The sequence below is a fragment of the Canis aureus genome, chromosome 2 (assembly GCF_053574225.1).
Source record: "Canis aureus isolate CA01 chromosome 2, VMU_Caureus_v.1.0, whole genome shotgun sequence".
NCBI lineage: Eukaryota > Metazoa > Chordata > Mammalia > Carnivora > Canidae > Canis > Canis aureus.
Genome location: NC_135612.1, coordinates 85045764 through 85073716, shown reverse-complemented (window position 1 = coordinate 85073716; position 27953 = coordinate 85045764). Strand labels below are relative to the sequence as shown.

General features: G+C 38.0%; 1 protein-coding gene and 1 pseudogene across 7 annotated transcripts in view; one reads left to right on the top strand and one right to left on the bottom strand.

The window, feature by feature from the left end:
- Positions 1-27953, top strand: part of RBPJ (recombination signal binding protein for immunoglobulin kappa J region) — a 223663-nt gene that overhangs the window by 137601 nt on the left and 58109 nt on the right. For 3 of the 7 annotated variants that reach the window (XM_077880506.1, XM_077880496.1, XM_077880502.1), the window contains one exon: positions 19614-19796. The exons of the other annotated variants lie outside the window; for them this stretch is intronic. In XM_077880506.1, the coding sequence (XP_077736632.1) occupies positions 19780-19796 (17 nt within the window). In that variant the 5' untranslated portion in view covers positions 19614-19779. The remainder of the gene's footprint in view (positions 1-19613; positions 19797-27953) is intronic. 7 annotated transcript variants of the gene reach the window in all.
- LOC144291562 (cytochrome c oxidase subunit 6A1, mitochondrial pseudogene) lies at positions 172-19539 on the bottom strand (annotated as a pseudogene).

The window sequence follows — 27953 nt, the reverse complement described above, 5'->3', positions numbered from 1 at the left end:
GATGTAAGCCTATAGGTTTTTTGTTTTTGTTTTTCATGGATCAATCTAAGTTATTTGTTGAAGCCATCTCCTGCCATAAGCAAAGGGATGGAGGATTAGTATACTGGTCATCAAAGTAAGGAAGGTGAGCTTAAGGTCTCATATACTTTGCTGGTCCGTGTGCAGAGTCATGGTCCAAACCAGTCCTGTGGTCCTCACTGGGTGGTGGTCCAGGTTCTCTTTATTCATCTTCATAGCCAGTTGGAAGTGGATTCACATGAGAGTTATGGAATAGAGTATGATTACCATCTCCCCAGGGAAGGGGATTGGACCTGATGTGGAGATGGGGGTAGGCGATGAACTCTGGTCTCTTGTGTTCTCTGTGATGCAACTTCAGGAATCTGTTCAGCATGCTCACTCCCACGCTGGGGAGTGCTACAAAGTAGGTGAGGGCCTTCCACGTGCGAGCTGAGCCCTCCTCGCCCTCCTGCCCTTCCTCGCCGTGGGCACCCCTCGACATGGACCACCCCAGCTGTGCCCCGGACCGACCTAGCAGCCCAGAGAGCCGGAACACAGCTGCCCCGCTGCCATTTTCGACCTGGTCAAGCCTATAGTTTTAAAAGTATCTTGGTTCTTTTCTTTTTTCTTTTCTTTTCTTTTTTTCTTTTCCTTTCCTTTCCTTTCCTTTCCTTTCCTTTCCTTTCCTTTCCTTTCCTTTCCTTTTCTTTTCTTTCTTTTCTTTCTTTCTCTTTATTCATGAGAGACACAGAGGGAGAGGCAGATACATAGGCAGAGGGAGAAGCTCCCCTGTGGGGAGTCTGATGCGGGACTGGATCCCAGGGTCCTGGGATCACCACCTGAGCCAAAGGCAGACCTTCAACCTTGAGCCACCCAGGTGCCCCTCTCTCTTATCTTTCTCATGTCCCCTTCTTTAATTTTTAAGTAATCTCTATGTCCAACATGGGGTTCAAGTGCAGAACCCCAAGATCTAGAGTTGCATATATGCTCTATGAACCGAGCCAGCCAGGTGCTCCTTGACTGTCCTGTTATAGTCTCATGTGATTAGCCAATCATTTTTTTTTACTTGGTAAAGAACGAATACTAGGAGGAAAGAGGTACCCTTCTGCTATTTATTTATTTAGAGTGCTTGATTATTAGTATTCTCTCCAATATCTGTTTTGTTGAGGAAATCATCCTAAGGCCTTTCCCTGTTTTCTAAGAGTTCAGGTCATGGAAGTAGGTAATTAGTGATATTCTGAAACAAATCAGTGAGAGCACCATTACCAATCCTTCATATTGTGGGATATCTCTTTTCAGGTTGGGGTCTTCTGACATAGAATGAGCTCTGGTGTCATATTTAAAGATTTTTGAGTGTCATCTGTGTTCTAGGTACTAGGTTATACCAGTGGACAAGACAAAACAATCTTTGCCAGTGTATAGAGGTTACATTTTAGTGAGAAGGGGTACCTGGCTCGCTTAGTCGGTGGAGCTTGGGGGTGTGAGTTACTTAAGTCATACATTGGGGTGGCTGTCGGTTAAGTGTCTGCTTTTGGCTCTGGTCTTGATCCTGGAGTCCTGGGATTAAGCCCCTTGACAGCTCTGCTCAGCAGGGAATCTGCTTCTCCCTCTCCCTTGCTCATGCTCTCTCAAATAAATAAATGAAATCTTTTTTTTTTTAAAAAAAGTGTTGTTAACGGGATGCTTGGGTGGCTCAGCTGTTGAGCGTCTGCCTTCAGCTCAGGGTGTGGCCCCGGGTTCCTGGCTCCCTGCGGAGACCCTGCTTCTCCCTCTGCCTGAGTCTCTGCCTCTCTCTGTGTCTCTCATGAATAAATAAAATCTTAAAAAAAAGTCATATTAAAAATACATTTTAGTGAGAGAAAGACAAAAGACAAAGAAGTAAAATATTGAGATAAGGGCTTTAGAAGAAAAAGTTGGGGATAGGGAGTATCATGTCAGGAAGAGGTTGTAACAAGATGGAGTGCTTATGTAAAGTCTCACTTATGTAAAGGTGACATTTGAGCCAAAGGATAAATGGATAAATGGAGAATTGAGGTGTGTATGTATGGGGGAAGAACATTTTGGCAAGCAGGAATAACACTTATAAAGTGTGTGTGTGCCTAGAGACAGCGTGTACCTAGATTATGTATGGTATGTGAAGTAAAGAGGGGTGTCAGCGATGGCCCTGTGGATTTTGGCCTAAACAATGGTAATAACAAGGTCACTTTCATTTGATGTGGAGAATAGATAATTGGGTGTGAGCATCTGAGATGAGGTTGTATCCAAAGTACTAATTTGCTTGTGTGGCTTCTGGATTTTCATGGGGACGGATAAAAAAAAATTAGGCAGGCCAACTTTTGGTAAGAAACATTATTTTGAATAACTTTTCCTCTAAATTAGGTAAGGAAAATGAACAAATTTATTTGCCTGAGCCAAATGTAATTGTAAAGAAAAAGAACTTTCCAGGAGTTAACATTTCCCCCCTTTTTTTCTTTTGTTTTTTGAATTTCTACTCCTACTGGGAATCTGTCACGGACTTTTTTTTTTTTTTTTTTTGCATTTAAAAATTCTATTTACATTCTATTATATAATGTATTATTGGTTTCAGAGGTAGAGGTCCATAATTCATCTGTCTTATATAACAGCCATGCTCATTACATCAAGTGCCCTTCCTAATGTCCATCACCCAGTTCCCCATTCTCCCATCCTCCCCTCCCACAACCCTCAGTTTGTTTCCTATGAATAAAAGTCTCTTGTAGTTTGTCTCCCTCTCTGGTTTCATCTTGTTTTATTTTTTCCTCTCTTCGGGAGTTAATATGTTTTACACGTTAATTTTGGATTACCTAAATAATTACTTGTAAAAAAGAATTTTTACTTTATTATAGTAAGGTGCATAACTTTTCTCCCAATGCTGTTTATTTAAACAATAAATGTAGTACTATTCTAGAGATTAGTATGTAATCTGACATGGGAAACAAATACTAAGATTCAGATAGAGATAGGGAAGTAGGGCAGTACGAAGGTCTAATATTTAGATCAATGAGAAAAGACATATATATTTGACCATTGTGATATTGTGATTTATAAGAAATATGTATTTGGTCAGTCAGATGACCACACTGTCTTTTTATATATATTTTGGTCTTTACCTACAGTGCTTGGCTCACGGCTGCTAAAACCTTTGGGATTTCCTAAATGATTCCCGAGATAAGAGTTTCTTGTGTTAATGAGATGACTTTGGGAAAGCGCCTAAGTATGGGGGCAGATTGCCCACGGAGCCAACCCTGTGATGAGCCAACCCTGTGACTTTGAGTCCTCCCCTCCTCCCCACCTCTGTAAGTTGAACCAGTTGCCAAAGGCTGATGGTTTAGTAAATCAGGACTGTGTAATGAAGCCTCCACCAAACCCCAGAAGATCAGGGTTCAGAGAGCTTCCAGGTTGGTGAAGACTTGGGGCTGAGGTGTTTACTTGGGAGGATGTTGTCCCTGGGGAGGGCATGGAAACTCTTTGCCCTTTTCCCATACCTTGCCCTGTGCATCTCTTCTATTGGGTGGTTCCTTAGTTATATCCTTTTATAATAAAGGAAGTCTCATAAGTAAAGTGTTTCCCTTAGTTCTGTGAGCTGCACTTGCAAATTAATCAAACTCAAGGAGAAGGTGCTTGGAGCTTCCAATCTATAGTTGGTCTGTCAGAAGCATGGGTTTAATAACCTTGGCTTGCTACCAGCATCTGATGTTTGGGGGGAAGGGGGCAGTCTTGTGGAACTGAACTGTTCACCTGGGGGAATCTGTCTCTGGGTAGTGTTAGATTTGAGCTGAATTGTAGGACATCCTGCTGGTCTCTAGAGAATTGCTTATTAGTGTGGGAAATCCCCTCTGCATGTTGGAATTGGTACTAGAACCCATTTAACCACATACTTAGGTCTCCAGGCATCATTTGAAACAGTTTTTTTTTTTTTTTTTGAGAATGCTTTATGTTATAGCAATTAATTCAGGGCAACTGTCTTTCAAAATATCTTTACATGGCTTGTTTTCCATACAAACTGTGTTTTATCTTTTTCTATGAGCTTTCTGTTTTTATATTTGGAGTTAGATGTATGCTGGATAGAACCTACTGCCTTAGTTGATGCAATAGATTACTCAGTAGGGTTACTCTATAATATCAGCTTCTCTAGTTAAGAAGGAAAATATGCTAAGAGCTGCTTTTGTGTGTTTGGGTGTGTTTCTTGGCACCTTTGCCTGGGATCACAATGAGTGGATATTGTTTATGATATTGTTGATCCTTGCTTAAGGATCAACAAAAAGTCATTTAAATTGTAAATGCAAAGGAGTGTGGATCTCTACTTCTTCACTTTTGTCCTAATGGTAGCAGTTTTAACACACATTAATTATTTTGTCTTTATTTATTTATTTTAAAGTTTATTTATTCATGAGACACACACACACACACAGAGAGAAAGAGAGAGAGAGAGAGAGGCAGAGACACAGGCAGAGGGAGAAGCAGGCTCCATGCAGGATGTGGGACTTGATCTCCATCTGGGGACTCCAGGATCACGCCCTGCGCAGAAGGCAGGCACTAAACCGCTGAGCCACCCAGGGATCCACATTGTTTTGTCTTTAGGTTTGGCGTTCACCTCAAAGCTTTTAGAAACCAAAACCAAACAAAAAACTATCCATGACATTTTATTACGTCCATATATGCAGGAGGTTCATAAGAGTTGTTTCGTCTCCTGCATACAAGAGTTTTTGCCACGATGCCGTATATATCTTTGACAAATCTTCAAGTCTGTAAAATCCTGCTGTGTAAGTAAGAAAGCTTATTGGAGCAAAAGGGATGGGGGAGATTACTGAAAATCCATGGAACTCTGCTCTTGGATATTAACCCAAACCAGTAGCAATTCTAATAAAAAACAAAAGACTAGCTTTTGTGTACCTTGTATTACGCAATCCTCAATCTTTGGAGTCTTAAACCCTCCTGAGCTCCAGCCTCCTAGATGTAGGTTCTGGAAGAACCTGTAAGAGCCTATTTTCATTAAAATTAAAAATCTACTCCAAGATGTGTAGCCTTCTTCATTTGTCCATTGTTTGAATACAGGGGGATTTTTTTTTTTTTTTTCTGCTTCCTCATCTGCACAGGCAGCTTTGCCAAATAAGTGAATTTAGCTGAAAGAGAAACAATTCCTCAAGCCACTGAATCAGCCACTACTTACAAGAAAGACAAGTACTTTTGTAGGTTTTCAGGTTTTTTTTCCTTAAAATAATCAATATTCTGTTGCTAAGGGTTGCCCTCTAATTGTGAAGGAGCTTGTTCCTGTGGCCTCAAAACATTAACATGCTAGGAAACATCGTGTTATTTGCCAACACGACTTCCTTTCACACCAGCCTCATTCCCCTATTTCTAGTTGCCTAAGAAGTAATTCACAGCAGAGAAACCTACAGTGTAGAAGAACAGAATTTTATTTTTGTTTTGGTTGGATATATAAAATTACTTAAGATGAGTGGCAGGTAAGTATTAGTTTTGGGCTCAGACTAAGCTTTGAGTTTTGGCTCTGCTGCTTAAATGTTCCTTTCTACAAGTTACTTGGCTTTGTTAAGCCTCAGTTTCTGTATTTATAAAATGGAATTATTAAAACCTACCCACAGAGCTGGTGGTAAGTAAATGAGATAATACTAGGCAATCTTTTCTACACATGAAGTTTACTAATGTTAGCTCTTAAAATTCACAATATTCTTCAGAGCATGACATCACATATACCATTATTAAGGAATATTTTCAGCAAATTTTAACATTTTCAATAATTTTTGCATCTGTCAATTTTAGTTAATATAAAATATGAGAAGACAGGATTGTGTTTTTACCACCAAATGTACATCGCAAGGAAAGCATACATAAGATGTAGTAAAAGAGATTTGTATTTTCATATTTTGGCAAAGACTTATATAGGGAATTGATCAAATAATCAGAATATGCAGAAGCTGTGATTATATTTAGGCTCTTAGGGCAGCCCGGGTAGCTCAGCAGTTTGGTGCCTGCCTTCGGCCCAGGGTGTGATCCTGGGGACCCAGGATCGAGTCCCACGTCAGGCTCCCTGCATGGAGCCTGCTTCTCCCTCTGCCTGTGTCTGTGCCTCTCTCTGTCTCTCTGTCTCTCATGAATAAAGAAAATCTTTAAAAAATAAATAAATAAAATAAATCATTAAAAAAAATGTTTAGGCTCTTATCATATGAATGGGATACAGACCTGATAAGGTTTTTCCTTTAGGTTACAACAGGGATGAACTTTCTTCTGTTTAAATGCCATGGAAAGTTTTATACTTCATACTTTGTGTAGATTTTGAGAGTTATTCTCTTCGAATTCAAGGCTTTTGTTTTGCCAGATACATTGAAATGGAACTTTATTTAAAACTTAGTATTGAGTCTTTTTTGAATTGATGTTGCCTATTGACATTTTTATTTCTGAAGTCAAAAATATCTGTGAACCGCCTAGCGTCATACACTGGAATATTTTCCACAAATGCTTTTCAGAGTCCTTTCTTGAAAACGTGGTACAGGCAAGGATTTTGAACACCTTAAGTTTTACAAAAGATATGTTAAGACAGTGTAGTCCTCAGTAGTTTTGTGCTTTAGTGGGGACTCTATGGATGCTTTTACCTATAACATAAGGAGAACACAGAGGCTCCTACGATCAGACACCTTTCACAAGGAACCTTGCAGTATAGGAGAAGAAATTATTCATCCAGACTGAGGGTTTCAGCAAAACTTAAGCAAGGATTTTTTTTCTTCCTCTTCTTACTTTTAAACATTTAAATTACACGAGAGGAAGATGAGTTCTGGAAATGCGGAGGCAGGAGATTTTGTTCAGGAATACTCAGGGACCGACTCTGTTCTCTGCCTTTCCAGTCAGGATGTGGTTCTTGCTGGCGACAGATGAGTTTATTCACAAGCCACAAGTGCCAGTGTTTGTAAACATTCCTTTAATGGAAGAAAACAGAAAGCCAGTTGAAAGGTAAGCCTGAGTAGTGGCCTAGTGAGACTGGCTGTTTTCTCGATGCTGCTAGAGCTGGACCCAAGTGTGTTACAGCTGTGAATGCCAAGGTGCGTCTGTGCCAAGATAGGCTGCATGCGTTTTGCTCTTTATAGCCACTGCCATTCGGTTAGGTTCTGTATCATTGGCTAAATGGGGTAGGAACTGGCTCGGGCCAAATAGATCAGGAGTGAGAGTCTGCTCTTCCTGTTTGTTATCTGTTGACATGTTACGCAGTTAATACAAGAATATATTCCTATGTCATTATTATGATCAGCCCCAGTTCCACCCCCCTCCCCACAGGTAACCACTGTTAAAATTTTGGGATGCATTCTTCCAGACAATTTTCTGTGTACTTAACATATTTAAAGTACGTACATAGAGTTTGGGTTTCCTTCCTTCCTTCCTTCCTTCCTTCCTTCCTTCCTTCCTTCCTTCCTTCTTTCTTTCTTTCTTTCTTCTTTCTTTCTTTCTTTCAGTTTTTATTTATTCATGAGAGACACAGGGTGGGGATGGGGGAGAGAGAGAGAGAGAGAGAGAGAGAGAGAGGCAGGCAGAGACACAGACAGAGGGAGAAGTAGGCTCCATGCAGGGAACCCGACATGGGACTCGATCCTGGGTCTCTAGAATCAGGCCCTGGACTGAAGGCGGCGCTAAACCACTGAGCCACCCGGGCTGCCCATAGTTTGGGTTTTCTTCAGGGTAGATGGGCTCATGTTGTGTTCATATTTTATGTGTTATGTGTATTTTTAAAAGTTAAAGGCAACTCTTGAGTTCTTGGAATATATTTAGGGTTACTTTGCTCTTTTTTTAAAATCTGTGTAGTATTCCATATTCATAATGTAGGTGTAACAATTTATTTAGCCAGTTCCCATTTGGTGCACAACTAGATGTATTTCTCTTTTAGGAACAACACTGTAGTAAATATCCTTGTGTGCCACATTTGCATGAATATTTTTATGGGACATACTGAGAAGTGGAATTGCTAGGATATATGCATTTATAGTTTTGATCCTGCCAAATTGTTCTTCAAAAGTTTATATTACTTACATATATATGGCATATGCGAGAGTTGATGAATAGATTTCAATAGGAATGGAAATAGGGGATTCTGTACAGATAAAGAAGCATGAGTAAAAGCATGGAGGCAGGAGGGCCTAGTACATATGATGAGGGAAAAGGGAATAAAGAATCTGATATAGAGTTTAGGAGGTAAGGGGCTTCTGGAAGATGAATCTAGAAATGTAGGCTGGACCAAATAACAAAGTACTTTTTAATGTGTTGTTCAGAAGTTTGAATTTGAATAGACAGTGGAAGCCTTTCAACATTTTGTTGTTGTTGTTTTAAGATTTATTGGAGAGCACATATGTGTATGCAGGTAGAGCCCGAGTTGGGGGAGAGGGAGAGGATTTCAAGCAGACTCTGAGCCATAGCCTGCCTTGGGGCTTGATCTCAACCCTGAGATCCTGACTTGAGCCAAAACCAAGAGTCAGATGCTCAACTGACTGAGCCATCCAGGTGTCTCCCCTATAAAAAGATTTTACATGTGAGCTGTATTTCAAGAGCAGTAACTGTGAAGGCTAGGATTTTGAGGATGGAAGAGATTGGCTGTGAGGTTACAGTGATCATATGCTATAATGAAGGCCATAGCATGAAAAATGAGAGGAAGGAATCAGATTCAAGTGGTGGTACAGATTTAAAATCAGTTTTTAAGTCTTGGCAGCTTTGAATGAGAAGTTAAAACATTGAATGTTGTAGCTTTCTGAATGCATAGGTGGTGCCTTTTATGAAGTCAGTAAAAGTGGAATGAGAATTATATTTGGGAAAAGTCTAGGTTTGGGGAAAGTAATGGAAATTTTAATTAAAATATAAAGAAATAGAAGTTACTCCACTGATATATTCTATAAGATGTGTTCACTCTTTTATTGTGGTAAAATACATGTGACAAAAAATTTTAAATTTTAGCTATTTTTAATTGTATGGTTCAGTGTTATTAAGTACATTTATATCATTGTACAACCATCACCACCATCCTATCTCCAGAACGAACTTCTTCCATCTTCCTAAATTGAAGCTCTGAACCCATTAAATAGTAAGTCCCCATTCCTCCCTACCCTGAGCCCCAGTAAGTACTTTGGTAACCACAATTCTACTTTTTCTATCTCTGAATTTGACTTTAGGTACCTCATAATCAGTAGATTCATAGAGTATTTGTCCTTCTGTGACTGGCTTATTTTACTTAGCATCATGTTTTCAAGTTTCATCCACCTTACACAGCATGTGTCAGAATTTCTTTTTATGAGAGAATAGTATTCCATTGTATGCATACACATTTTTTAAAAATCCATCTATTTGCCAGTGGATGCTTGAGTTGCTTTTGTTGCTTTTTTTTGGGGGCGGGGGCGTGGGGGTGGGCCTTTTGTTTTTAGAGTATGAACACAATAAAATTGAATTTGATAAAACTGTGCAAGCCATGGTACTGTTGTATAGATCCACTATTAGGAAATAGTGTTTGTTGCCACTGAGAGGAGTACAAAAGGTATAACTCCTACATATCATGGCTACTGGAAAAATGACCTAAAATGCTTATCCTACCAGTGGGTAGACCCCATAATGGTCAGAGGTGTAGCATAAACAGAATTTAGAAGACCTGGGGTTTTTAATATAATCTTTGGGATTTTGAGAAGCTTTAGTAATATGTACACAATTTTGTGCGCTTTGAAGTGCCCCAAACAGAGAGGTGTTGTAATAGATATTGTAGTTTGGTTGACTGAGGAATCAGTTTTTGAAAGAATTTTGAATGATTAAGTGGATGAAATAAAACATCCCCTGCACTGATGAACTAACCTAGGTGATACAGGTTTTTATAAGGTAGGGCTGGATGAGTTGCCATCAAGAAGGTGTTACCTGTTAATAGTAAAACTGTCTCCAAAATCTTGATTCCTTTGTTGTAATAATTTTCTAGTTGAAGTTACAATGAGAAAGAGAGGTGAGAATCAGTGTATGAGGGAGATTCATTACTCTTTAGAAAACACGTACTCACTTGCCTTGTTCTCTGCAGTCCATTACTCTCTAGCAGAGTTGTGATTGTGGACTTGCTGTCTGAATTGTGACTTCTGTTAATACATTTCAGTACAATTCCATCTTAGGAAAATGTGTTGAGAACTCATTAATGTATGCTTTTCCTCGATGTTCTTTTCCTATCAAAACATACACCCACATATATTGCTGCACATCAAATTTTCATAACATTTGGCACTGGAAAATTGAAAAGCATGCACAGAATACAAAATATAGATGAAGATGGTAATGGAAAATTAAAACAACAGATTAAAGAGTCTCTGGAGACTTAAAGTAGTTCTTTCTTGGATGACTAAAGTTATAGGATAGCTCTTTAGCTTTATTTCTTTCAGTGTCATTGTAAAAGATAAGCTATCAGAAGGTAGTTGGTGATTTAAATGAGATGTTTAGCATGTGGAGAGCACTTTGTGAATGTTGTCTGTTAAATTTATTATTTATCATTATTTCTAATCTATGGGTTTGAGGCTGAGAGGTGTTTTAGTGGCTTGAGAGCATCAATCAGATAAGTTGCTCTTCTTAGTTGAAAATTGCCTTGTTTTACCTCTACAGTGTTTGAATATGGACTCTCTCTCTCCCAGATTAGTCTCTGTAATTAGAGATTTTCTTAAATATTCTTACCACATTATCTTTTATTTAATACTGAGAAGTGCAGATGGCATAGGATGTGTAATTAAAATAATAAGATTATCAGAACACTTGCTTAATAAATAATACTTTTACCTCCTCAGTTTTCCTTTTTTTAAATTGGATATTTATATCCAATTGCAGGAGAGAACTAAGTAGACTAACTTGGTTGGCCACATCTCCCTAGCCTTGGCAGAAAGCTCTGATAAACTGTAATAAACTTTATTAGAATATCTGAGCATATCCAATTTATTATGTCCAAGCCAAACTACTGAAAGCTCCCTCCTTAAATCTTCTGAGGTCTTCCCTGTCTCCGTAAGTAACTCCGTCCTTTGTGTTGCTGAGCCTCGAGAAACCTTGGAGTCACCATTGCCTCTTCCTTTTTTCCCTCCAACTCCACCATCCGGTGTGTGAACAGAGTTGTTGTCATTTTACCTTTAAAATAGGCCCATAGTTTCCTCACGAGTGATGTGTCCACTGCTTTCCCCCTGGTGTAAGGCTCCGTCATCTCTACTTCCACAGTCAAGTAGCCGCCTAATTGATCTCTGCTGCTTCTTCTCTCCTGCCTTACCATCTTTCTCTGCTCACCAGCCAGACTCCCGCTGAGCTTTCTTGGCTCAGATGTTGATCTTCCTTGGCTCAAAATTTAGAATAAAAAGCTGAAGGCCTTCGTGATCAGTGGTGTCCCCCAGAACATGTGCGTCCACACTCCCACCCACATTCATGTAATGTCTCATTTAGTATCCACCTACAGTCTCTGTGTTCTAGTCACGCTGGTCTCCTGCTTCAGGAATCTTGGACCTGCTGTTTATTTCATTCGCATGGAATCCTCCTTTCAACACCTCCTTCAGATCTTGGCTCAAATAGTACCTCAGTGAGGGCTTATTTAAAATTGTACCCCATCTCCTGTCCTTGTCCTTTCCTACTTGGTTTCTCTTCATAGCATTTACCACCATATGAAATTCTTAATTATTGTGTTAACTCTGCCAAGGACTTTGGTCTGATTTGTGCACTGAAGTGTCCTTGGTGCTTAAAAAAGGGCTGCCACGTTGTAGTTGTTCAAATATTTGTTAAGCTAGTGAATTTGTCGAGAAAGGAGAGGTTGCTTGAAGGCATGAATTAGAGCCACAGACTAGATCATCGCCCCCATAATTGGAATAAAGATTAAGTGCAAACATTTTTTTAAATGAACTTAAATCATAAGTACTTCTTGAACATTAAAATATTCCTAGGAACATGTTTTATTTTGATTCTAACATTGTGGCATTAGCAGACATTGTGATTGTGCTTGCAAAGTAAATAAATGTTTATGCTTCCTCAGGGGGGCAGTGTTTTAGATACTTTCCCATATAAGCATTATTACTGCAGCTTTTTTCTGGTGTTAGACACAGACACATTGTGAGTGCTGACAAGTTACATGTCCAGTAAGTTTCTGACCTGTGATTTCTGACTCCAAGTCCAGAACTTGATTGGCACATTCTTGTATCACTCATGACAACATACTCTTTTAAGCCACCAAAATTTACATTTTATTTTATTTATTTATTTATTTTTTTTAATTTTTATTTATTTATGATAGTCAAAGAGAGAGAGAAAGAGAGAGAGAGAGGCAGAGACATAGGCAGAGGGAGAAGCAGGCTCCATGCACCGGGAGCCCGATGTGGGATTCGATCCCGGGTCTCCAGGATCGCGCCCTGGGCCAAAGGCAGGCACTAAACAGCTGTGCCACCCAGGGATCCCCTACATTTTATTTTAAATAAAGAGCTCCCTGGGCAACTAAGCTGAAGGAGAAATAACAAACTCCGTCCACCCATAAACACTTTTATAAGTATGTATGTACATAAAAAGTACTAAGAAAGTAGAAGTGAATTTGTTTCAGTCTCTTCACCATTTATTTAGTTTCCTCTCAAGTCTTGGAATGGAAAGAAGCTTCTGTTGATTTGTTTTGAATAAACGTGGGGGTTTATGAGCTGATTTGCTTTACTACTACTACTACTGCTACTATTACTACTCTTCCTTCCCTAATGTCCTTTACTCAACACTTTTGAACTACTGGTTTTTCATGTCCCTCTCCACTTTCCCCACCCTCCTACCTTTGGTCTCGTGGACAGGTAACAACTTGCTAACATCAGTCCGTTTGAAAAAGGATAGTTGTGTGTGTGTGTGTGTGTGTGTGTGTGTATGCATGTGTGTGTTTATGTTTAAATTATACCTGTGTTTACTGTGCCATCTAGAATTCTAGCGAAAATACGGATGCACATCGTGGTTGAATCCTGAGTGTTTGCGACGTTAAGGGTGGTAGCAGCAGCAGCAGGCCACTTTGATGGAAGTTGTTAATCAGAGTTACTGAAGATTAAGACATACATTTTTAAGAAAAGAGTTTTCCCATTTGGGAGTCCCTCCAAAGTAAAATTAACCGAATACTCTATCTTTCAAAATTGTTAGGTCGCAAGTGTCCTTTAGTTATTGAGCCTTGTTGATCCTGAGTTTATCCTCTTAGTTGTAGGTTCTGATGTCCCCTTGTTCCTCATTGGAAAAGGACTTACGATTTTATTATCAGAATGGGAATCAGAGTAGTTCATTATTGTTAGATTCTTTGAAAATTATTCAATCAGGGGATCCCTGGGTGGCGCAGCGGTTTGGCTGGCGCCTGCCTTTGGCCCAGGGCGCGATCCTGGAGACCCGGGATCGAATCCCATATCGGGCTCCCCGTGCATGGAGCCTGCTTCTCCCTCTGCCTATGTCTCTGCCTCTGTTTCTCTCTCTCTCTGTGACTATCATAAAAAAAAAAAAAATTATTCAATCAGATTTAGCTTTAGATTTATTATAATCCTTTTTAGCATTGCCAAAAACTAGAGTTGAAGTTCCTGGAATATGTGATTTTCATACTTTTGATAATAGTGGTGGTTAATTTTCTGTCGTCATATATAACTGGACTGTTGCTGAGGACTTGGTTTGCTAAACTTGTTTAAAATTCAAATGTCCAAAGAACACATCAAGTACATTACATTATCTAATTTGAAAGACTTTGTTTCATCAATTCAGCATTTGCTATTTTTCTTTTTAAACATTTTTTATACATAATTAACTTGGGAGAATTTACGTAAAAATACCAACTTGGCTCACATGTCATACATTGTAGGCACTGAAAACATTTAAAAGATTGTTCGCTTCTAGTCTCACCTATTTCATTTTTTTCTTTCCTTTATTCTTATATTATCATGTGATGTTAAAGTCTGTTTCTCACACTGCTCCTGCAGTTCAGGGATGTGGGAGAGTGGGGCAAAATAGCATGTGCAGAGGCCAGGAGATCTAAAACACCATAGTGTGTTCTGAGAGATGTGTAAGTTCCAGTGTGGCTAGAACATATGTGTCTTTGTATGAGTTTGGAGAGGACCAGAAGCTGGATCAGAAAAGACCCTGTGGGAATGCAGTTCTCCATCTAGATACTAAACCCAGCAACCTGTATTCTTTCATTCCTTTCTTAACTTTGTGTTCTTTTCTTACCCAATTTAATTTCTTCAAGAGTAAGTTCATCTGGGTATATGTTAAAAGCTGGTAAATTTGTGTCACTTTTTAATGGTCTTAAATTTTTCTGTAAGATTTCTGGTGATTTAAGGGTAAAGAATAAAATTTTGAATAAAAAAATATGTGAGAAATCAAAAACTTTTTTGGAGTATTTTCTGACCTTAGATTCTTGATTTAATGGGTAAATAGTCTTGCCCCTTGTTTATTTATTTTTTTTTTAATTTTTATTTATTTATGATAGTCACACACACAGAGAGAGAGGCAGAGACATAGGCAGAGGGAGAAGCAGGCTCCATGCACTGGGAGCCCGACGTGGGATTCGATCCCGGGTCTCCAGGATCGCGCCCTGGGCCAAAGGCAGGCGCCAAACCGCTGCACCACCCAGGAATCCCCTTGCCCCTTGTTTAGAAATAAAGTTGAAGGACAAAAATAAAGGGCAATTTAAGAGTCCATGATTTACAAAGTGACCTGCTAGTTGTCATGAAATGAATTTAGTGGGTTACAACTAGCATTTAAATAAATTCATGATAGAATAGGATACAATATAACTACAGGAGTGTGTATCAGGTTGTTATGTAAAAATGTAGGTTGGGTTGAGGTAAGCAAAGTTTGAAAAACTCTATTCAATATTTGTATATGCTTTTAGCATTTCTATCTGTATTTTAAAGATAGTATCCATTAATTTACTCAGGTATTTGAGAACCCACTGTCTCTCTTTCTCACCCCATCTCCCATTCATTGGGGCACTACTACTATGTGTCAGATAGTATTCTAAAGCCTGTACATGTATTAACTAATTTTTTTCTCCCATTTTTTGAATGTTATTTTTATTTATTTTTTTTTAATTTTTATTTATTTATGATAGTCACAGAGAGAGAAAGAGAGAGGCAGAGACATAGGCAGAGGGAGAAGCAGGCTCCATGCACCGTGAGCCCGATGTGGGATTCGATCCCGGGTCTCCAGGATCGCGCCCTGGGCCAAAGGCAGGCGCCAAACCGCTGCGCCACCCAGGGATCCCCTGAATGTTATTTTTATCTCAAATTTTCAAAAGGAGAAGATAAGTTGCCTAGTGATTATTAACTTGCCTGAAATTGTATAGCTGGTAAATTGTGTATCTGGGATTCACATTCAGAACCAGGCAGTCTTTTCTTCAGAGACCTTTCTTCTAACCATCAAGCTTTATTGTCACCTATGTGAAGACACCTCTCAAGGCATTGTGATAAGTGCTGGAGGTATGTCTGAAATGGTTCTTGATCTCATGGAGCTTAGATATTTACAAATATATTTATAATCTACATTTGTTAAAATATATAAATACATACAGACATACCCAGTGTAGGAAAACACATGTATAATTAGCATATTCCCATGTTACAAATTTCAGTATTATCGACTATAATTTCCATTGTATGGATATGCCATAATTTATTCTTGTGTTATTAGAAAGAAATCCCCAGTCCTATTCCCAGTAAGTAATAGTGCAGTGAACATCAGAATGCATTCATCATTGCCGTTTCAGATTACTATGTGAGGCTGTTTGTAAAAGCACAAAAATTTCAAGTTACTGGCATCTGTTTCTAATTTTCTGAAGTTTATACTTTAGCAGTAGTGCTGATCTACCTTCAAAATGGTTGTATGTTAAGTATTCAATAGTTACAAAGCAAAATTCAGCAGTCAAAAATGGTATTCTGGGTTAAGCTGCCTTCTTTCAAAATCTTTGTTGTTCTTAATATTGTCATTGTAGCATGTATAAACCATTCCTAAATATTTTCTTTCATTCACTTAAGTATTTATGTGTCTAGAGCATATCGTGAACTTTCTCCTTTTAGTTGTCAATCATGTATCCAAATGGAGTTTATAACATTTTCATGTAATTAGATCATTAGTGCCTAGTGTATTCCAGGTCTTTGGTAGTTAGATAATAGGGTTTAGAAAGGCAAAGACAGCAGCTCTTCTCTTGGACATAGCGTAGTGAAGGAGGCTGTAACAACTAGCATTGAAATGTATTGGTCTCTTTTATAAGAAGTGAAATGTTTTGTAGACAGATCCACAGCCTTTAATACACATTAATTTTGAAATTCAAAGGTATGTAGTTGGGCATCAGAATTTCTGACGGCCATTCCTATTATCCGTTCTTTTGGATATTAATGCTTATAAAATGAGTTAAACAGAAGGGTTAATGCTATTATTGATGAAGACACTGTTTAAAAGACCCTTTCAAGTTTTTTACAATAACAGTTTGACTCTTAAATAATTCTGCAAGATTTTGTTTCAGCAATTTAAAAAATGGTTTCTTTGAGTCATCTAACTTGTTACTCAACAGTGGCATGCAGTGTGGAAGCCTGGTTTCCATTCAAATTTGAAGTCGCTTAGGAGTTTCCTGTCCTTAATTTGGGGGATTTTTTTTCAGTGCTTTTTGTTTCTCTTTTAGTTTAACAGTGTTTTGAGGCACTGAAGGGAGCTGTCCATCTGTGCTTTTTTAAAGTTCTGTTTTATTTTGTTTGTATTTTTAATTAGCGATAACCTGACTGTGAATGAATGGCCTCACCTCTCTTAGCTAATAAATTTCTCCTCCCATGAGGCTAATACTGGTACTAGTTTATGGGACAGGGCCCAGTTGGAAAAATATAGCAGTATACCCTTTTTTTTGGGTTTTGTTTTTTGAAGTAGGCTCCACACCCAACATGAGGTTTGAACTCATGACCCTGAGATCAAGAGTCACAGTCTTTACCAGCTGAGTCAGCCAGGCGCCCTGGCAGTGTACCCTCTTAAGGAAAATACCTTTCATGCTCATTTGGTCACCTAAAATTTATATTGATTACTACTGTGATTTTCAAGTTATCTTCAAAAGGTCTTCAAGTGTATAACTTCATGAAAATAGTAGATTTCATTTGTAGGACAAATGGAGTTTCTGATTTTAGTGAGTGTATATGATCCTGATTCTTAGTGGCTTTACTTTAGTGTGTATAGTCTTAAGTTACAAATCCATTTACATATGTTAACTGGGTTTTGAATGAGAAGCACTTGTAAAATTATCGTTATATCAGCTGGATTAAAAAACAAACATAACTGTTGGACTTGCATTCTTCTGGAAGAATGATTGGCATAGCAGATTACTTAAATCTCTGAGCTTCCATCTCCTCACTGTAAAAGGAGGCACCTTGTCAGTCTTAGGAGTGGGAGGTAAGGATGAAATAACATGAAAATGCTCAGCACAGTTTTTGGTGCGGTGTCAGCAAGTGTTAGTCTCAGTACCACCCCTTTTCTCCAACAGTATTCTCTGACAATACTGTAGTACAAGAGTGCTGGTGTTTTGGCTAGAAGATCTAGATTTAAGTCCTAGTTCTTTTACTGCTATGCTTTCTTGGATCAGTCCCTTGACCAGAGTGTTTCTCCTCTATAAAATAAGGTTCTGAAAGTTTTTGTTTTTTTTTTTTTTTTAGGTTCTGAAAGTTAAATGAGGTAATGAGTGAGTGCTTCAGACCTAGGCTTTTATTCTTTATTATCTAGCATATTTATTATATCTTGTTTTATTTCCCAATAGTTGACATTAATTTTTATGTGCAGGGGGAAGGAGCTATACTTCAGATCTTTAACCTCACAGTTGTGTGGAGGATGCATTTATTTAGAGGCACAGAGTACCTATCAGAAGCAATGCCAGTGTTTCCAGGTAGTTTTAACATATAAGATCAGGTGGGAAGGGTTAGGGGTTAGAGGGAGTGGTGTAACAATCAGTTTTAAAAAGATGGCTGTGGGGCAGCCCTGGTGGTGCAGCGGTTTAACGCTGCCTGCAGCCCAGGGTGTATCCTGGAGACCCGGGATCGAGTCCCATGTTGGGGTCCCTGTATGGAGCCTGCTTCTCCCTCTGCCTGTGACTCTCTCTGCCTCTTTCTTTCTCTGTGTGGGTCTCTCATGAATAAGTAAATAAAATCTTAAAAAAAAAAAAAAAAAAAAAAAAAGATGGCCGGACCAGGTCCCTTGATTCTGTTCTTCGTTAGTTTCTTCCTGCCTAGTCTGGTAGAGTTCTCTCCTACGTGCAATCCTGCTGCTATTATCAGCTTTCTGAAGAGTGACCTACATTTTGTAATCTGCATTCCCCACAACCTGCAATAAATTTAAATCTCAGAAATACGTTATTTTCAGACATTGGATTTTGAAAGGTTTTCATCAATTGAGTCTATTTCTTTTAAACAGGAAATAGTTCCACTTTCTCCTTAGGACATACTTTTTAGCTTTAGCTGGGAAATTTGTCATTTTCCACTTCTTGCCTGTTAACTTTATACAAGCTGTTCCACAGGCCCAGAGTGTAACCTCTTCCAGTGACTTTTCCTTCAGAAGCCCTTCTTATGGTTTGCTTTTATTAAAAAATTTCTTGATCAGTCACCCTAAAGTAATTTTAATTGCCTTATGACAATTGTGTATGATAATTGGTATCAATATGTTATTGATAATTTAGTTACTTTCTTTGTGTAGCTTGAGTATTCCTTCTAGTAACTATTACAGAGTGTCAAACTTGAGGCAAAAGTAGAGTAAATCCTTAGATTTAAAATGTGACACACAAATTTCATATCATTAAAATAATGTAATGTTTTACGTGTTCTTATATAAGAAAGGTGGGTTGGAGTGAGGAGGAAAGGGGGACCAATAACCTGCCAAGGCAATCACAGAGCAACAGTACAACTTGATAGTTAACTATTGTTCATGGATACATGCATACTCTTAATGGAAGTAAGCTTTTTTAAAACTAGAGCTCCTTGGAATTAAAATGATTCAGTGACATTAATATTAGGTGGGACAGGACTCTTTGCTGTGTTTATTTTTAAAAGATTGTATTTATTCATGAGAGACAGAGCCAGAGACACAGGCAGAGGGAGAAGCAGGCTCCATGCAGGGAGCCCGATGGGACTCGATCCAGGGACTCCAGCATCACGCCCTAGGCTGAAGGTGGCACTAAACCGCTGAGCCACCCGGGGTTGCCCTCTGCTGTGTTTATTAACGAGTTCCCTCTTGTGCAGGAGTGTGGGTGGTTTCCAGCTCTCATACAATAGAGAATAGTATAGTTGGTCAATCAGAAGCACCTACCAAGTGTTCAGACCTGTCTTTTAGGTCATTTTCATTTCTGGAGAAGAAAGGTGAAGAATCTGTTGGGGCAAAGAGATTTGTGGGGTTTCGATGGCTCGCCATGAAGCAAAAGCTGTCACTCTGACCATTAAGCATGTACTCCCTCTCATTCATATGAGGATTCACCTTAAAAATGACAAGAGTGACATAGTAGCAGCAGCAGCTTCTGTGTTTTTTCTTAGTCATGGCAGCAGTTAACAGTGCACTAGTGGCTTAACATACTGACACTTAAGTCCTTATTTTTTGTTTTTGTTTTTAAGTCATTGAAATTATGAGACTATCATTCAAATGGAAGCATTGTAGTTCTTCGGAACCATTATGATCTCAAAAGGAAAGGAGAATGATACAGATACACTGGCAGAGGTGTTTTGAGGTGCATCGAAGTGTTCCAAGCTGTGACTTACCTTAACATGTTCTTGAAGTACCATGGCGTGGATTAAAAGGTATGCTTTAGAAATCTCCCAGTGACCCCAAGGTCATGGATAGAATGAATGCTCATGATTCTATATTTAATTATCACATATTTTAAGAGATTTTAATAATTAGATTATAGATTTTGGTTATGGATCTATGGCAATAGTATTTTTTCTTTTGTTAAAAAAAATCCATATATCACAAGCTTGATGAGTGATCCCCCTCCCTTTTGAGATATGGTTATAGAAGAGACTGGGGTAGATACTTCCCCTGGATTTTAATAGTAATGGGCTGTAATTTCTTTCAGCAAATAGTTTAGGTATTATTCATGTATTGGTCTGTAATTAGCTTTTTGGTTTACATCATAGACTAGTCCTTTGCAGTGTTGTCATTCCATGGCCTGAATAGGAAATAGATAAATGCTTTAGTTGGAGCCTTAATTTGACCAAACAAGATAATGCTTATGTGAACCATTTATAGTTTGTGCTTGTTTTTGTCTTTTACAAAGAATTTTTCCTGAGAGGAAAATGAGTGGCTCCTTATTAACAGTGATTTTTATCACTTCACTAATGTATGTATGTAATTAATCATTTATGTGTTTGTGGTATGTAGTCCCCCTGTTATTTGTGGTTGCTAATAGTGGTAATTCTAGGTTTCATATTACCCACTTAACCGTCAAAAATTGTACGGTTTTTATGTTCATACATTTTATTTGACTGATGTAGTTAAAAGCACTTTTTAATTATTTGAAACCTTAGAAACCTCCTAATTTTGTACTGTGTTCTTGCTACTAAATGTTTTCTTATGGATGGTGGAAGTGAATGAGCCCAGGAAGAATGTGGAGTTTATTAATATTACATTAGGCTCAGAATTCTTTATCTTTTAGGTAATAAAGGAAAGTATGTTGAGAAGGTAACTGTTTAAATCATGGATAGATAAATTCAATAGAAATACACTAGTGCAGTCTGTAATTTTTATCACTTAGGCTGTCCTATGTTAAGATCCTTTTGATATGTCAGCACTTAAATTCTAAATGGAATTTAGTTATTAAACCTAAGACAAAATGGCTTTATATTAAATTCCAGTCTATTATGACAGTGATCTAATCACAGTTTGTAGGTAAAGTAGGTTGCTTATTAACCAAGGCAATCATTCACTTCAACCAGGTATTTCGTGTCTGATGGCACACAGTGGTGTGCTCTTAAAAAAAGATCTTTTCTGACATGAGTTGGAGATGATATTTGATACATTGTTTACAAACTGTAATTCTCTGTAATATTTGCTACTTCAACTTTAAAAATCTCTTTTTGGGTAGCACTTGGGCATCTGTTTGTTTTGTTGTAACTCCACAGAGGATTCTTGATGCACAGCCAGGGCTGAGAACTCCTGTGGAAAGTTTATAGCCTAGTGGTTAAGAGCTTAGACTCATGGGCCAACTGACCTGTGTTTCAGATCTAACACTTAATTATTTTAACAGGTTATAAAAATTATCTGGAAAAAAGTTTAAATTTGTATATTAAAAATATAATAAGTACATAATTGTATAATTTATGTTAATACATTTTATATGTGTATGTATAAAATATACGTACCTATATAAATATCTGCCTATGTAAATAAATTATACACACGATGTTGTGCAGGGAGCGAGTGTTAGATTAACAGTAGTAGTGATTATTAAATGCCAGATCACGAACCTGTTGTTTGAAAGGGGGGTGGTATTATATTTTTTTCTTATCTTGAGTCTTACAGTTTCTCATAAGATCTTCCTAGAGCTAAATAAACAATCACTATTTGTTTGATGTTTTCAATTCTTTGGGCTTTTTCTCATTAGTGAAAGGTGGCCACTAGAGACCTATAATTTATCTGTGGTCCTCTTATCCTGCTAGGTTGATTTGTGTGTCTAACACTATATATTTCAAATTGCAGGTTTCAACCCAGTCATTAGTGGGTCAAGAAATCGATTTAGTGGGTTATGACCAGCATTAAGACACATATTAGAATAGAAAATATCAGAGTGCCTGAATGTAGAAAAGGGTATTTTTTTAAAAAGCCTTTTGTTTCAAATTTTTGCAATGTAGAAATAAACAAAATATATGCCCATTTATGAGTATGTTAATTGGATTATCTTAGTTCCACTAAGTATATGTCTACCATAATCACAGATGTCTCTCACAGGTGCTGTTAGTTCTGTCTTGTTTTGCCTTGCTAGGAGGTGACCAGGATAGGTTCCAGTGCTTATAATGGTACGCCATGGTGTATATTACCCTCAAGGATCACTCTTCCATCCGTTTCGTTTGAAGTGAAGGTTATTACTGGAGAGTATCTAGGGAGTGGAGTAGAGGAGAACTTAACAACAGCTTTTGGGTGGGATTAATCAAGGCTGTTTTATTAAGTAGACTGATCTAGTATACTGCCCCTTGACATACATTCTGGTATTTATCATCTATAGATTCCTGATCTTCAGACTGCTAGTGGCAGCCCATTCTGGAGTCCATTTAATAAGTTGCTGCCTTTCCCCTCAAATTAAATGAAGCAGAAAAGAACAGAATAGCGAATGTCGTGAATATATCCCACAACATGGTTTTGTAAAACTTTTGTTTCAGGAGCACATATATGTACTGAATTGCAGAGACCCACATTCAGTTAATGATCAACTGAGAGACTCTTACAGTCTTACAAATAGAGGCTGCCAAACTGACCAAAGTCAGACTTCAGCTATCTAAAGCAGGATTATCAGCTCAGTAGTCTTATCTCTGATGGTAGGCTATAATTAATTAGATGTGAAACCTTGTTTTTATTTTTTGTTATGTTGTTGGTGCCCAAGCTTACCCTGGTAAATACTTATAAAGGCTCATAGGTAAGGAATTTAGAATATTTCCTAGTAAAGGAGGAATTTACTCTTACTTTACATTGATGAAAGTGACCCATACAGTTAAAAAAAAACCCAAAACCTGATGATATTTACTGAAGCCCACCCAATTCATTTTCCCAGTCCTTTTATGTTAAGACTTTTTCATGCATTAGGGGCTGCTTTTATTCAGAAGGTAGATTAAAAGTTTAATGTTGTAAAAAGATTAAGCATAAATCAGATATATTACAATATTTAGGGTAAATGTTAGAGCTTTTGTTTTTTTTGGATTAGTGCCTGTGCCTACCACAGTGTCCTTATAACGGGCAGATTTTTGTTTTACAGATTTATTGAAGATGATCACAGTTTCTGGTGAATATTTTAAGATAAATGTAGCTTCAAACTAAGACAGTGTCAGCATATGTATATTTTAGGGTTGTGTCTAAAATAGTTTCTTCCTCCCTAGAAAACAATAAGAGAATGAAGATTTCTGGTAAATTGTTTCATAGCAATGGAATTTGTATATTAGTTTTCTACACTTGGGAGTTGAAAAATGGAAGAAATCATTGCCAGAATAGGAGGCCAAAAGATGATAAGCACATTTCATCTTTCTCTGCAAGTTCTTGGAATTTGAGTCAAATGAACATGGTTCCTGCTCTGAATTGGGTACAATATACTAAACTTAGAGACTAGGTTTTGAAATTACAGAAGATAAAGTAATACCACTCCCCCACCCCCAACTACCATCAGTAGTATAAGTACCTTAATGATGGTTGCTTGTCTTTGCACCAGTTTGTACAGGCATATGTTGCTAGTGATGAATATGTTGCTAGTGGTGAAGGTAGAAAACAAGAGTGTGTGGATTCAGAGAATGGGAGAGTTAATCCCTTTTTTCTATTACTCTGTTTCTCCAAAAACCCCTACCCCCCACCTGACCTTGCTTTCTCCCAGACTCTCCAGTTCTCTCTCCCTTATCAACTACATTGCTTGCTTTCCATCACTATTTTAGTCCTTTTACTCCAATCTCATCACTTGCTACCTCATGCTTTTTGCCCTGTTGAGGGAGCAGGATTTCATCCTGTCACTTTGTGGCATCTGTTCTTCAAAACTGTGTCCCTTTACTTTAGTTATCATCATGCATGAGAATGAGAGCAACTTGTATTCTTTTTCTTTGGTAGATTTTTTTCTCTTAAAGTGTAGTTTTAGGAGGAAACTAAACTACATTTTAGTTTGGTTGGCCTAGAATGGAGATCAGTGGCTACCATGGTACTCCAGCGACATACCTAGGAGTAGAAGAAAGAACATATCATAAATTACTATATTAGTTATTAGATATTGTTCCAGTATATTTTTGGTTACTAAAAAGAAGTCAAAAACACACTAAAAATGAAGATGAGCTGCTTCAGGAAAATTTTAAAGCAGTGTTTTAGATTCTGAAAGTAAAGTTTAAAAATCTTTTCTATAAAGAGTAGCATTGTTAGCATTCGGTACTTTTTCAAGCTAATTTATATTTCATTACTTTGAAAAATGCTATTTTGCATGTCTGGTATCTGGGATATATTATTAAAAGAATACTTTAGAACCCCATCTTAACCATAAACCTCATCGAAAAGTGGAATATGCTATATCAGTAATTTTCATGAAAATCAGAATATTTTCCTTTTCAAAAACACAACAAAGTTTATCTTGTAATATTTTTTTAAAAGATTTATTTATTTGCGGGGATAGGGGAAGGAGAGGGTGTGCAGGGGCCAGCGGAGGGAGAGGGAGAGAGGGAGAATCTTAAGCAGACTCTGCATGGACCATGGAGCCTGATATGGGTCCCGGAGCCCCGGGACCATGACCTGAGCCGAAGTCAAGAGTGGGAGCCTTAACTGAGCCACCCAGGTGCCCCTGTTTTGTAAGTACAGACTTATTAGGTGATCATGAGGAGACTAGTATGTAGGTGATATGGAAAATGTGCACACATGCCAAAACTGTTACTGAAATGAGGAGTACAGTTTTCGTTCTGGAGCCCTTATCTGCGACGTGGCCAGGTCCTTACACATTGGAGTGAGTAAACTTCGAATACAATAGTGGCAGCTTCTGTTGCCCCCACAACTCTTCAGACATTGCTTTAACAACTATCATGTCAGCGTGTAATCTTTATAAATAATGACTGGAAATGTACGACTTTGGAAAATAGAGATCAGAAAGGACAACTGCCTTTTCCCTCCTGTTCCTTGATTATTTGTTATACGAAATCCTGGGGAGGAAAGCTTGGGGTGATGGGCAGGACAGAGAGCATTTTCAGAGCTTTACTTTGGTTGAGTGCTTTTGTGTTTCAGTTGGACTGTGCACAAACGAAGGTGATTAAAAATGTGCTAGAAGTGCTGATGGTAGCAGCTAAGCATCTAGATTAATGAAGTATGCATGAGATTTAGCCTTATTAAAGCTCACCCAAAAAAGTTTGCAATTCCTTTGGAAAGAGTAATCTGTGAGTACAGGTCACCCTGGGGCAGGGATGTAGGAGATGCCGGTAACGTATCAAACTGAGATGACTGGGAACAGGGAAAACCCCCTGAAAGTGCTTTTGAAATGAAAGCTGTTGCTCCAGCTGCTGGGAACCAATTTTCAATCTTACCCTCTCTACCCCTGCAGTTACACACTTTGTTTTGTTGATTCACGTTTTCCCTGCCCCAAGACAGTGCCTAGTCATCACAGGTACTTCGTAAATACTTGTCAGACGAATGAACTTTTGGTAATACAGATTATTAAGACCTGCATCTGTCCTGCAATGGCAACACAGGCCATTTTCTTAACTTACCAATGGAGACAATGCGTGGATATATAAGGAAGTATTCACTGCTTGAAAAGTTGGTCATTTCTACAGTTTTGTCATCAATGCACTTTTTTTTCTTTTAAGATTTTATTTATTTATTCATGAGAGACACAGAGAGAGAAAGAGAGAGAGAGGCAGAGACACAGGCAGAGGGAGAAGCAGGCCCCTTGCAAGGAGCCCAGTGCGAGACTGGGTCCCCAGACTCTGGGGTCACACCCTGAGCCGAAGGCAGATACTCAACCATTGAGCCACCCAGGCATCCTGTCATTAATGCACTCTTTTGTGAGTTAAAGTTTATATAAAGACTGAGAAAATTCGACAGCTCGGGTAGCTCAGCGGTTTAGTGCTCCCTTCAGCCCAGGGCGTGATCCTGGAGACCCAGGATAGAGTCCCACATTGGGCTCCCTGCATGGGGCCTGCTTCTCCCTCTGCCTGTGTCTCTGCCTTTCTCTCTGTCTGTGTCTCTCATGAATAAAAAATAAAATCTAAAAGGAAAAAAAAAAGAAAATCTTGGGGTACTCGAGTGACTCAGTTAAATGTCTGACTCTTGATCTCACCTCGGATCTCGATCTCAGGATCATGAGTTCAAGCTCTGTGTTGGGCTCCATGCTGGGTGTAGAGCCTACTTTTAAAAAAAGTAAAAAAGTCTTGGATGCATAATAGCTAACATTTAATGAGTATTGGACTTAGAATTGTCCAGCTCTCCAGGTTGTTAAAATGAACACTTGTATTTTACACATATAGAGACTTGAAGTCCTAGAAAAATTGTGAAAGGACTAAAGTTGTTTTTTTTTTTTTTTTCTTTTTTTTGCCGGAAAGACCTGGACTTTGGGGGAACAAAAGTTGGAAATAGTTTATATAATAATTCAACAGATTTTTCTCACAGTGGTAGATCTCCAAGTGTGAGGTTTTTTTTATAGGGAAAGAATGATTGTGATCTGTGCTTGTATCCCACAGAAGAAAAGCTCTGTATTTCAACTAAAACATTTCCATATTTGGGATTGACCAGATTTAGTTTGTTAGGAGGTGGACAATTGCCCTTTTATGGCTGCTAGACACTCCATTGCTTTTATTTCTCTTCAGCTTGGTGGCTCTGACACTTGCTAAGGCAATCCTTTTCTCTTCTCTTTTACTGCTCTCTCACATTCCAGTGTTTTCCTCTCTTTTCTTCCTACCTTACAACCCTCTTCCTCCCTCATTTACATGCAACCTGAACAAACATGGATATCATTTCTACATTCCTATTTAATATGTGAACAGTGCTTTTGAGTCTCAAACCTGGGCAGACCAAGTGAGAAATGAGGATATTATGAAAATAGTATAAAATATAGGTCCTAACAAGTTGTCCAGAAGTCAAGAGGGCTGACCCCAGGCAAGGAGTATTCCTTTTTCAGATTAAAAGATTTGTTGAGTATAAAGACCATACTAGTAGGATTAATTCTTATGGAATACTAGAACCAAACCAAGGCACTGAGGGATAACCAGGAAAAAAAATCAACAGTTTAAATGACCCCCTTTTAATTTTGGTTTTCATTCCAAAGTTCCAATTTATACTTAGAATTAAGGATCTATTTTATCTTAAACTTTCCTTCAGACCCAGGAACTACTGTCATTTTAAAAGCCCAGGAAGTTAGCCTGTTAATTGTATCATTATATTGGTTTATATATAATGGGTTTTATGTTAGTATTTGTTTATTGATACTGCAATGAAAAATTGCCTACGTGAAATTACTGGAGACCTATACCTAGTATATGTAAGCTCTCCTTTCAATTCGTTTTAGACTTCTCAAAATTACATGAATGAATATGGACTTCTAAGGACCTCTCCTTCAGGTGTATTGTTTGTAGCTCCATTTAGATCTTGATGCCACTTACAGAATCTGTCAGAAACATGGATTATCGCTATTTGGAAGTTGTCAACATGCTTCATTAAGGAACACGATATTGTTGAGCAAGTAATAATGGTAACCTATATCAGGACAGTCTCTGAGGAGAAAATACTGTAATGAAAGTGAGGAAATTTATCATCATTTACTTGGGTAAAGTAGTTACTTTTTCTCTGCATTGTAAAGCTTGTAAATTTAATATCAGCTTATTTGGGAGACTTTATAATTTTTTTCTCCAATGTAGATAATAATTTATTAATTTTAGATTGGCTTGTTCATAATTATTGTTAAAATAGTCTAAATAATAGAGTTTGAGCTACTATTCCATAATTTTTTTTGTTTTTATTGCCTTTTTTCTTTTTTAACATGACATGCTATTCTGGCTTATTAGTTTAGTGAACATATACTGTGTATAGGCTTATATTTAAAAACTTGGTATTAATACTATACACTCTTGAGTCAACATTAATGTGAATAATATAAGCTTATAGCTTTGGCCATATTTCTCTGATGTACACTTCTGCTATTTAAAAATAAAAAAAGATTGTTCAGCATGAAAGTTATGGCCTAAAAAAAGTCCACTGTGCATATTTAATTTATTGTGGAAACAGGTTGGCATTTTTTCCCA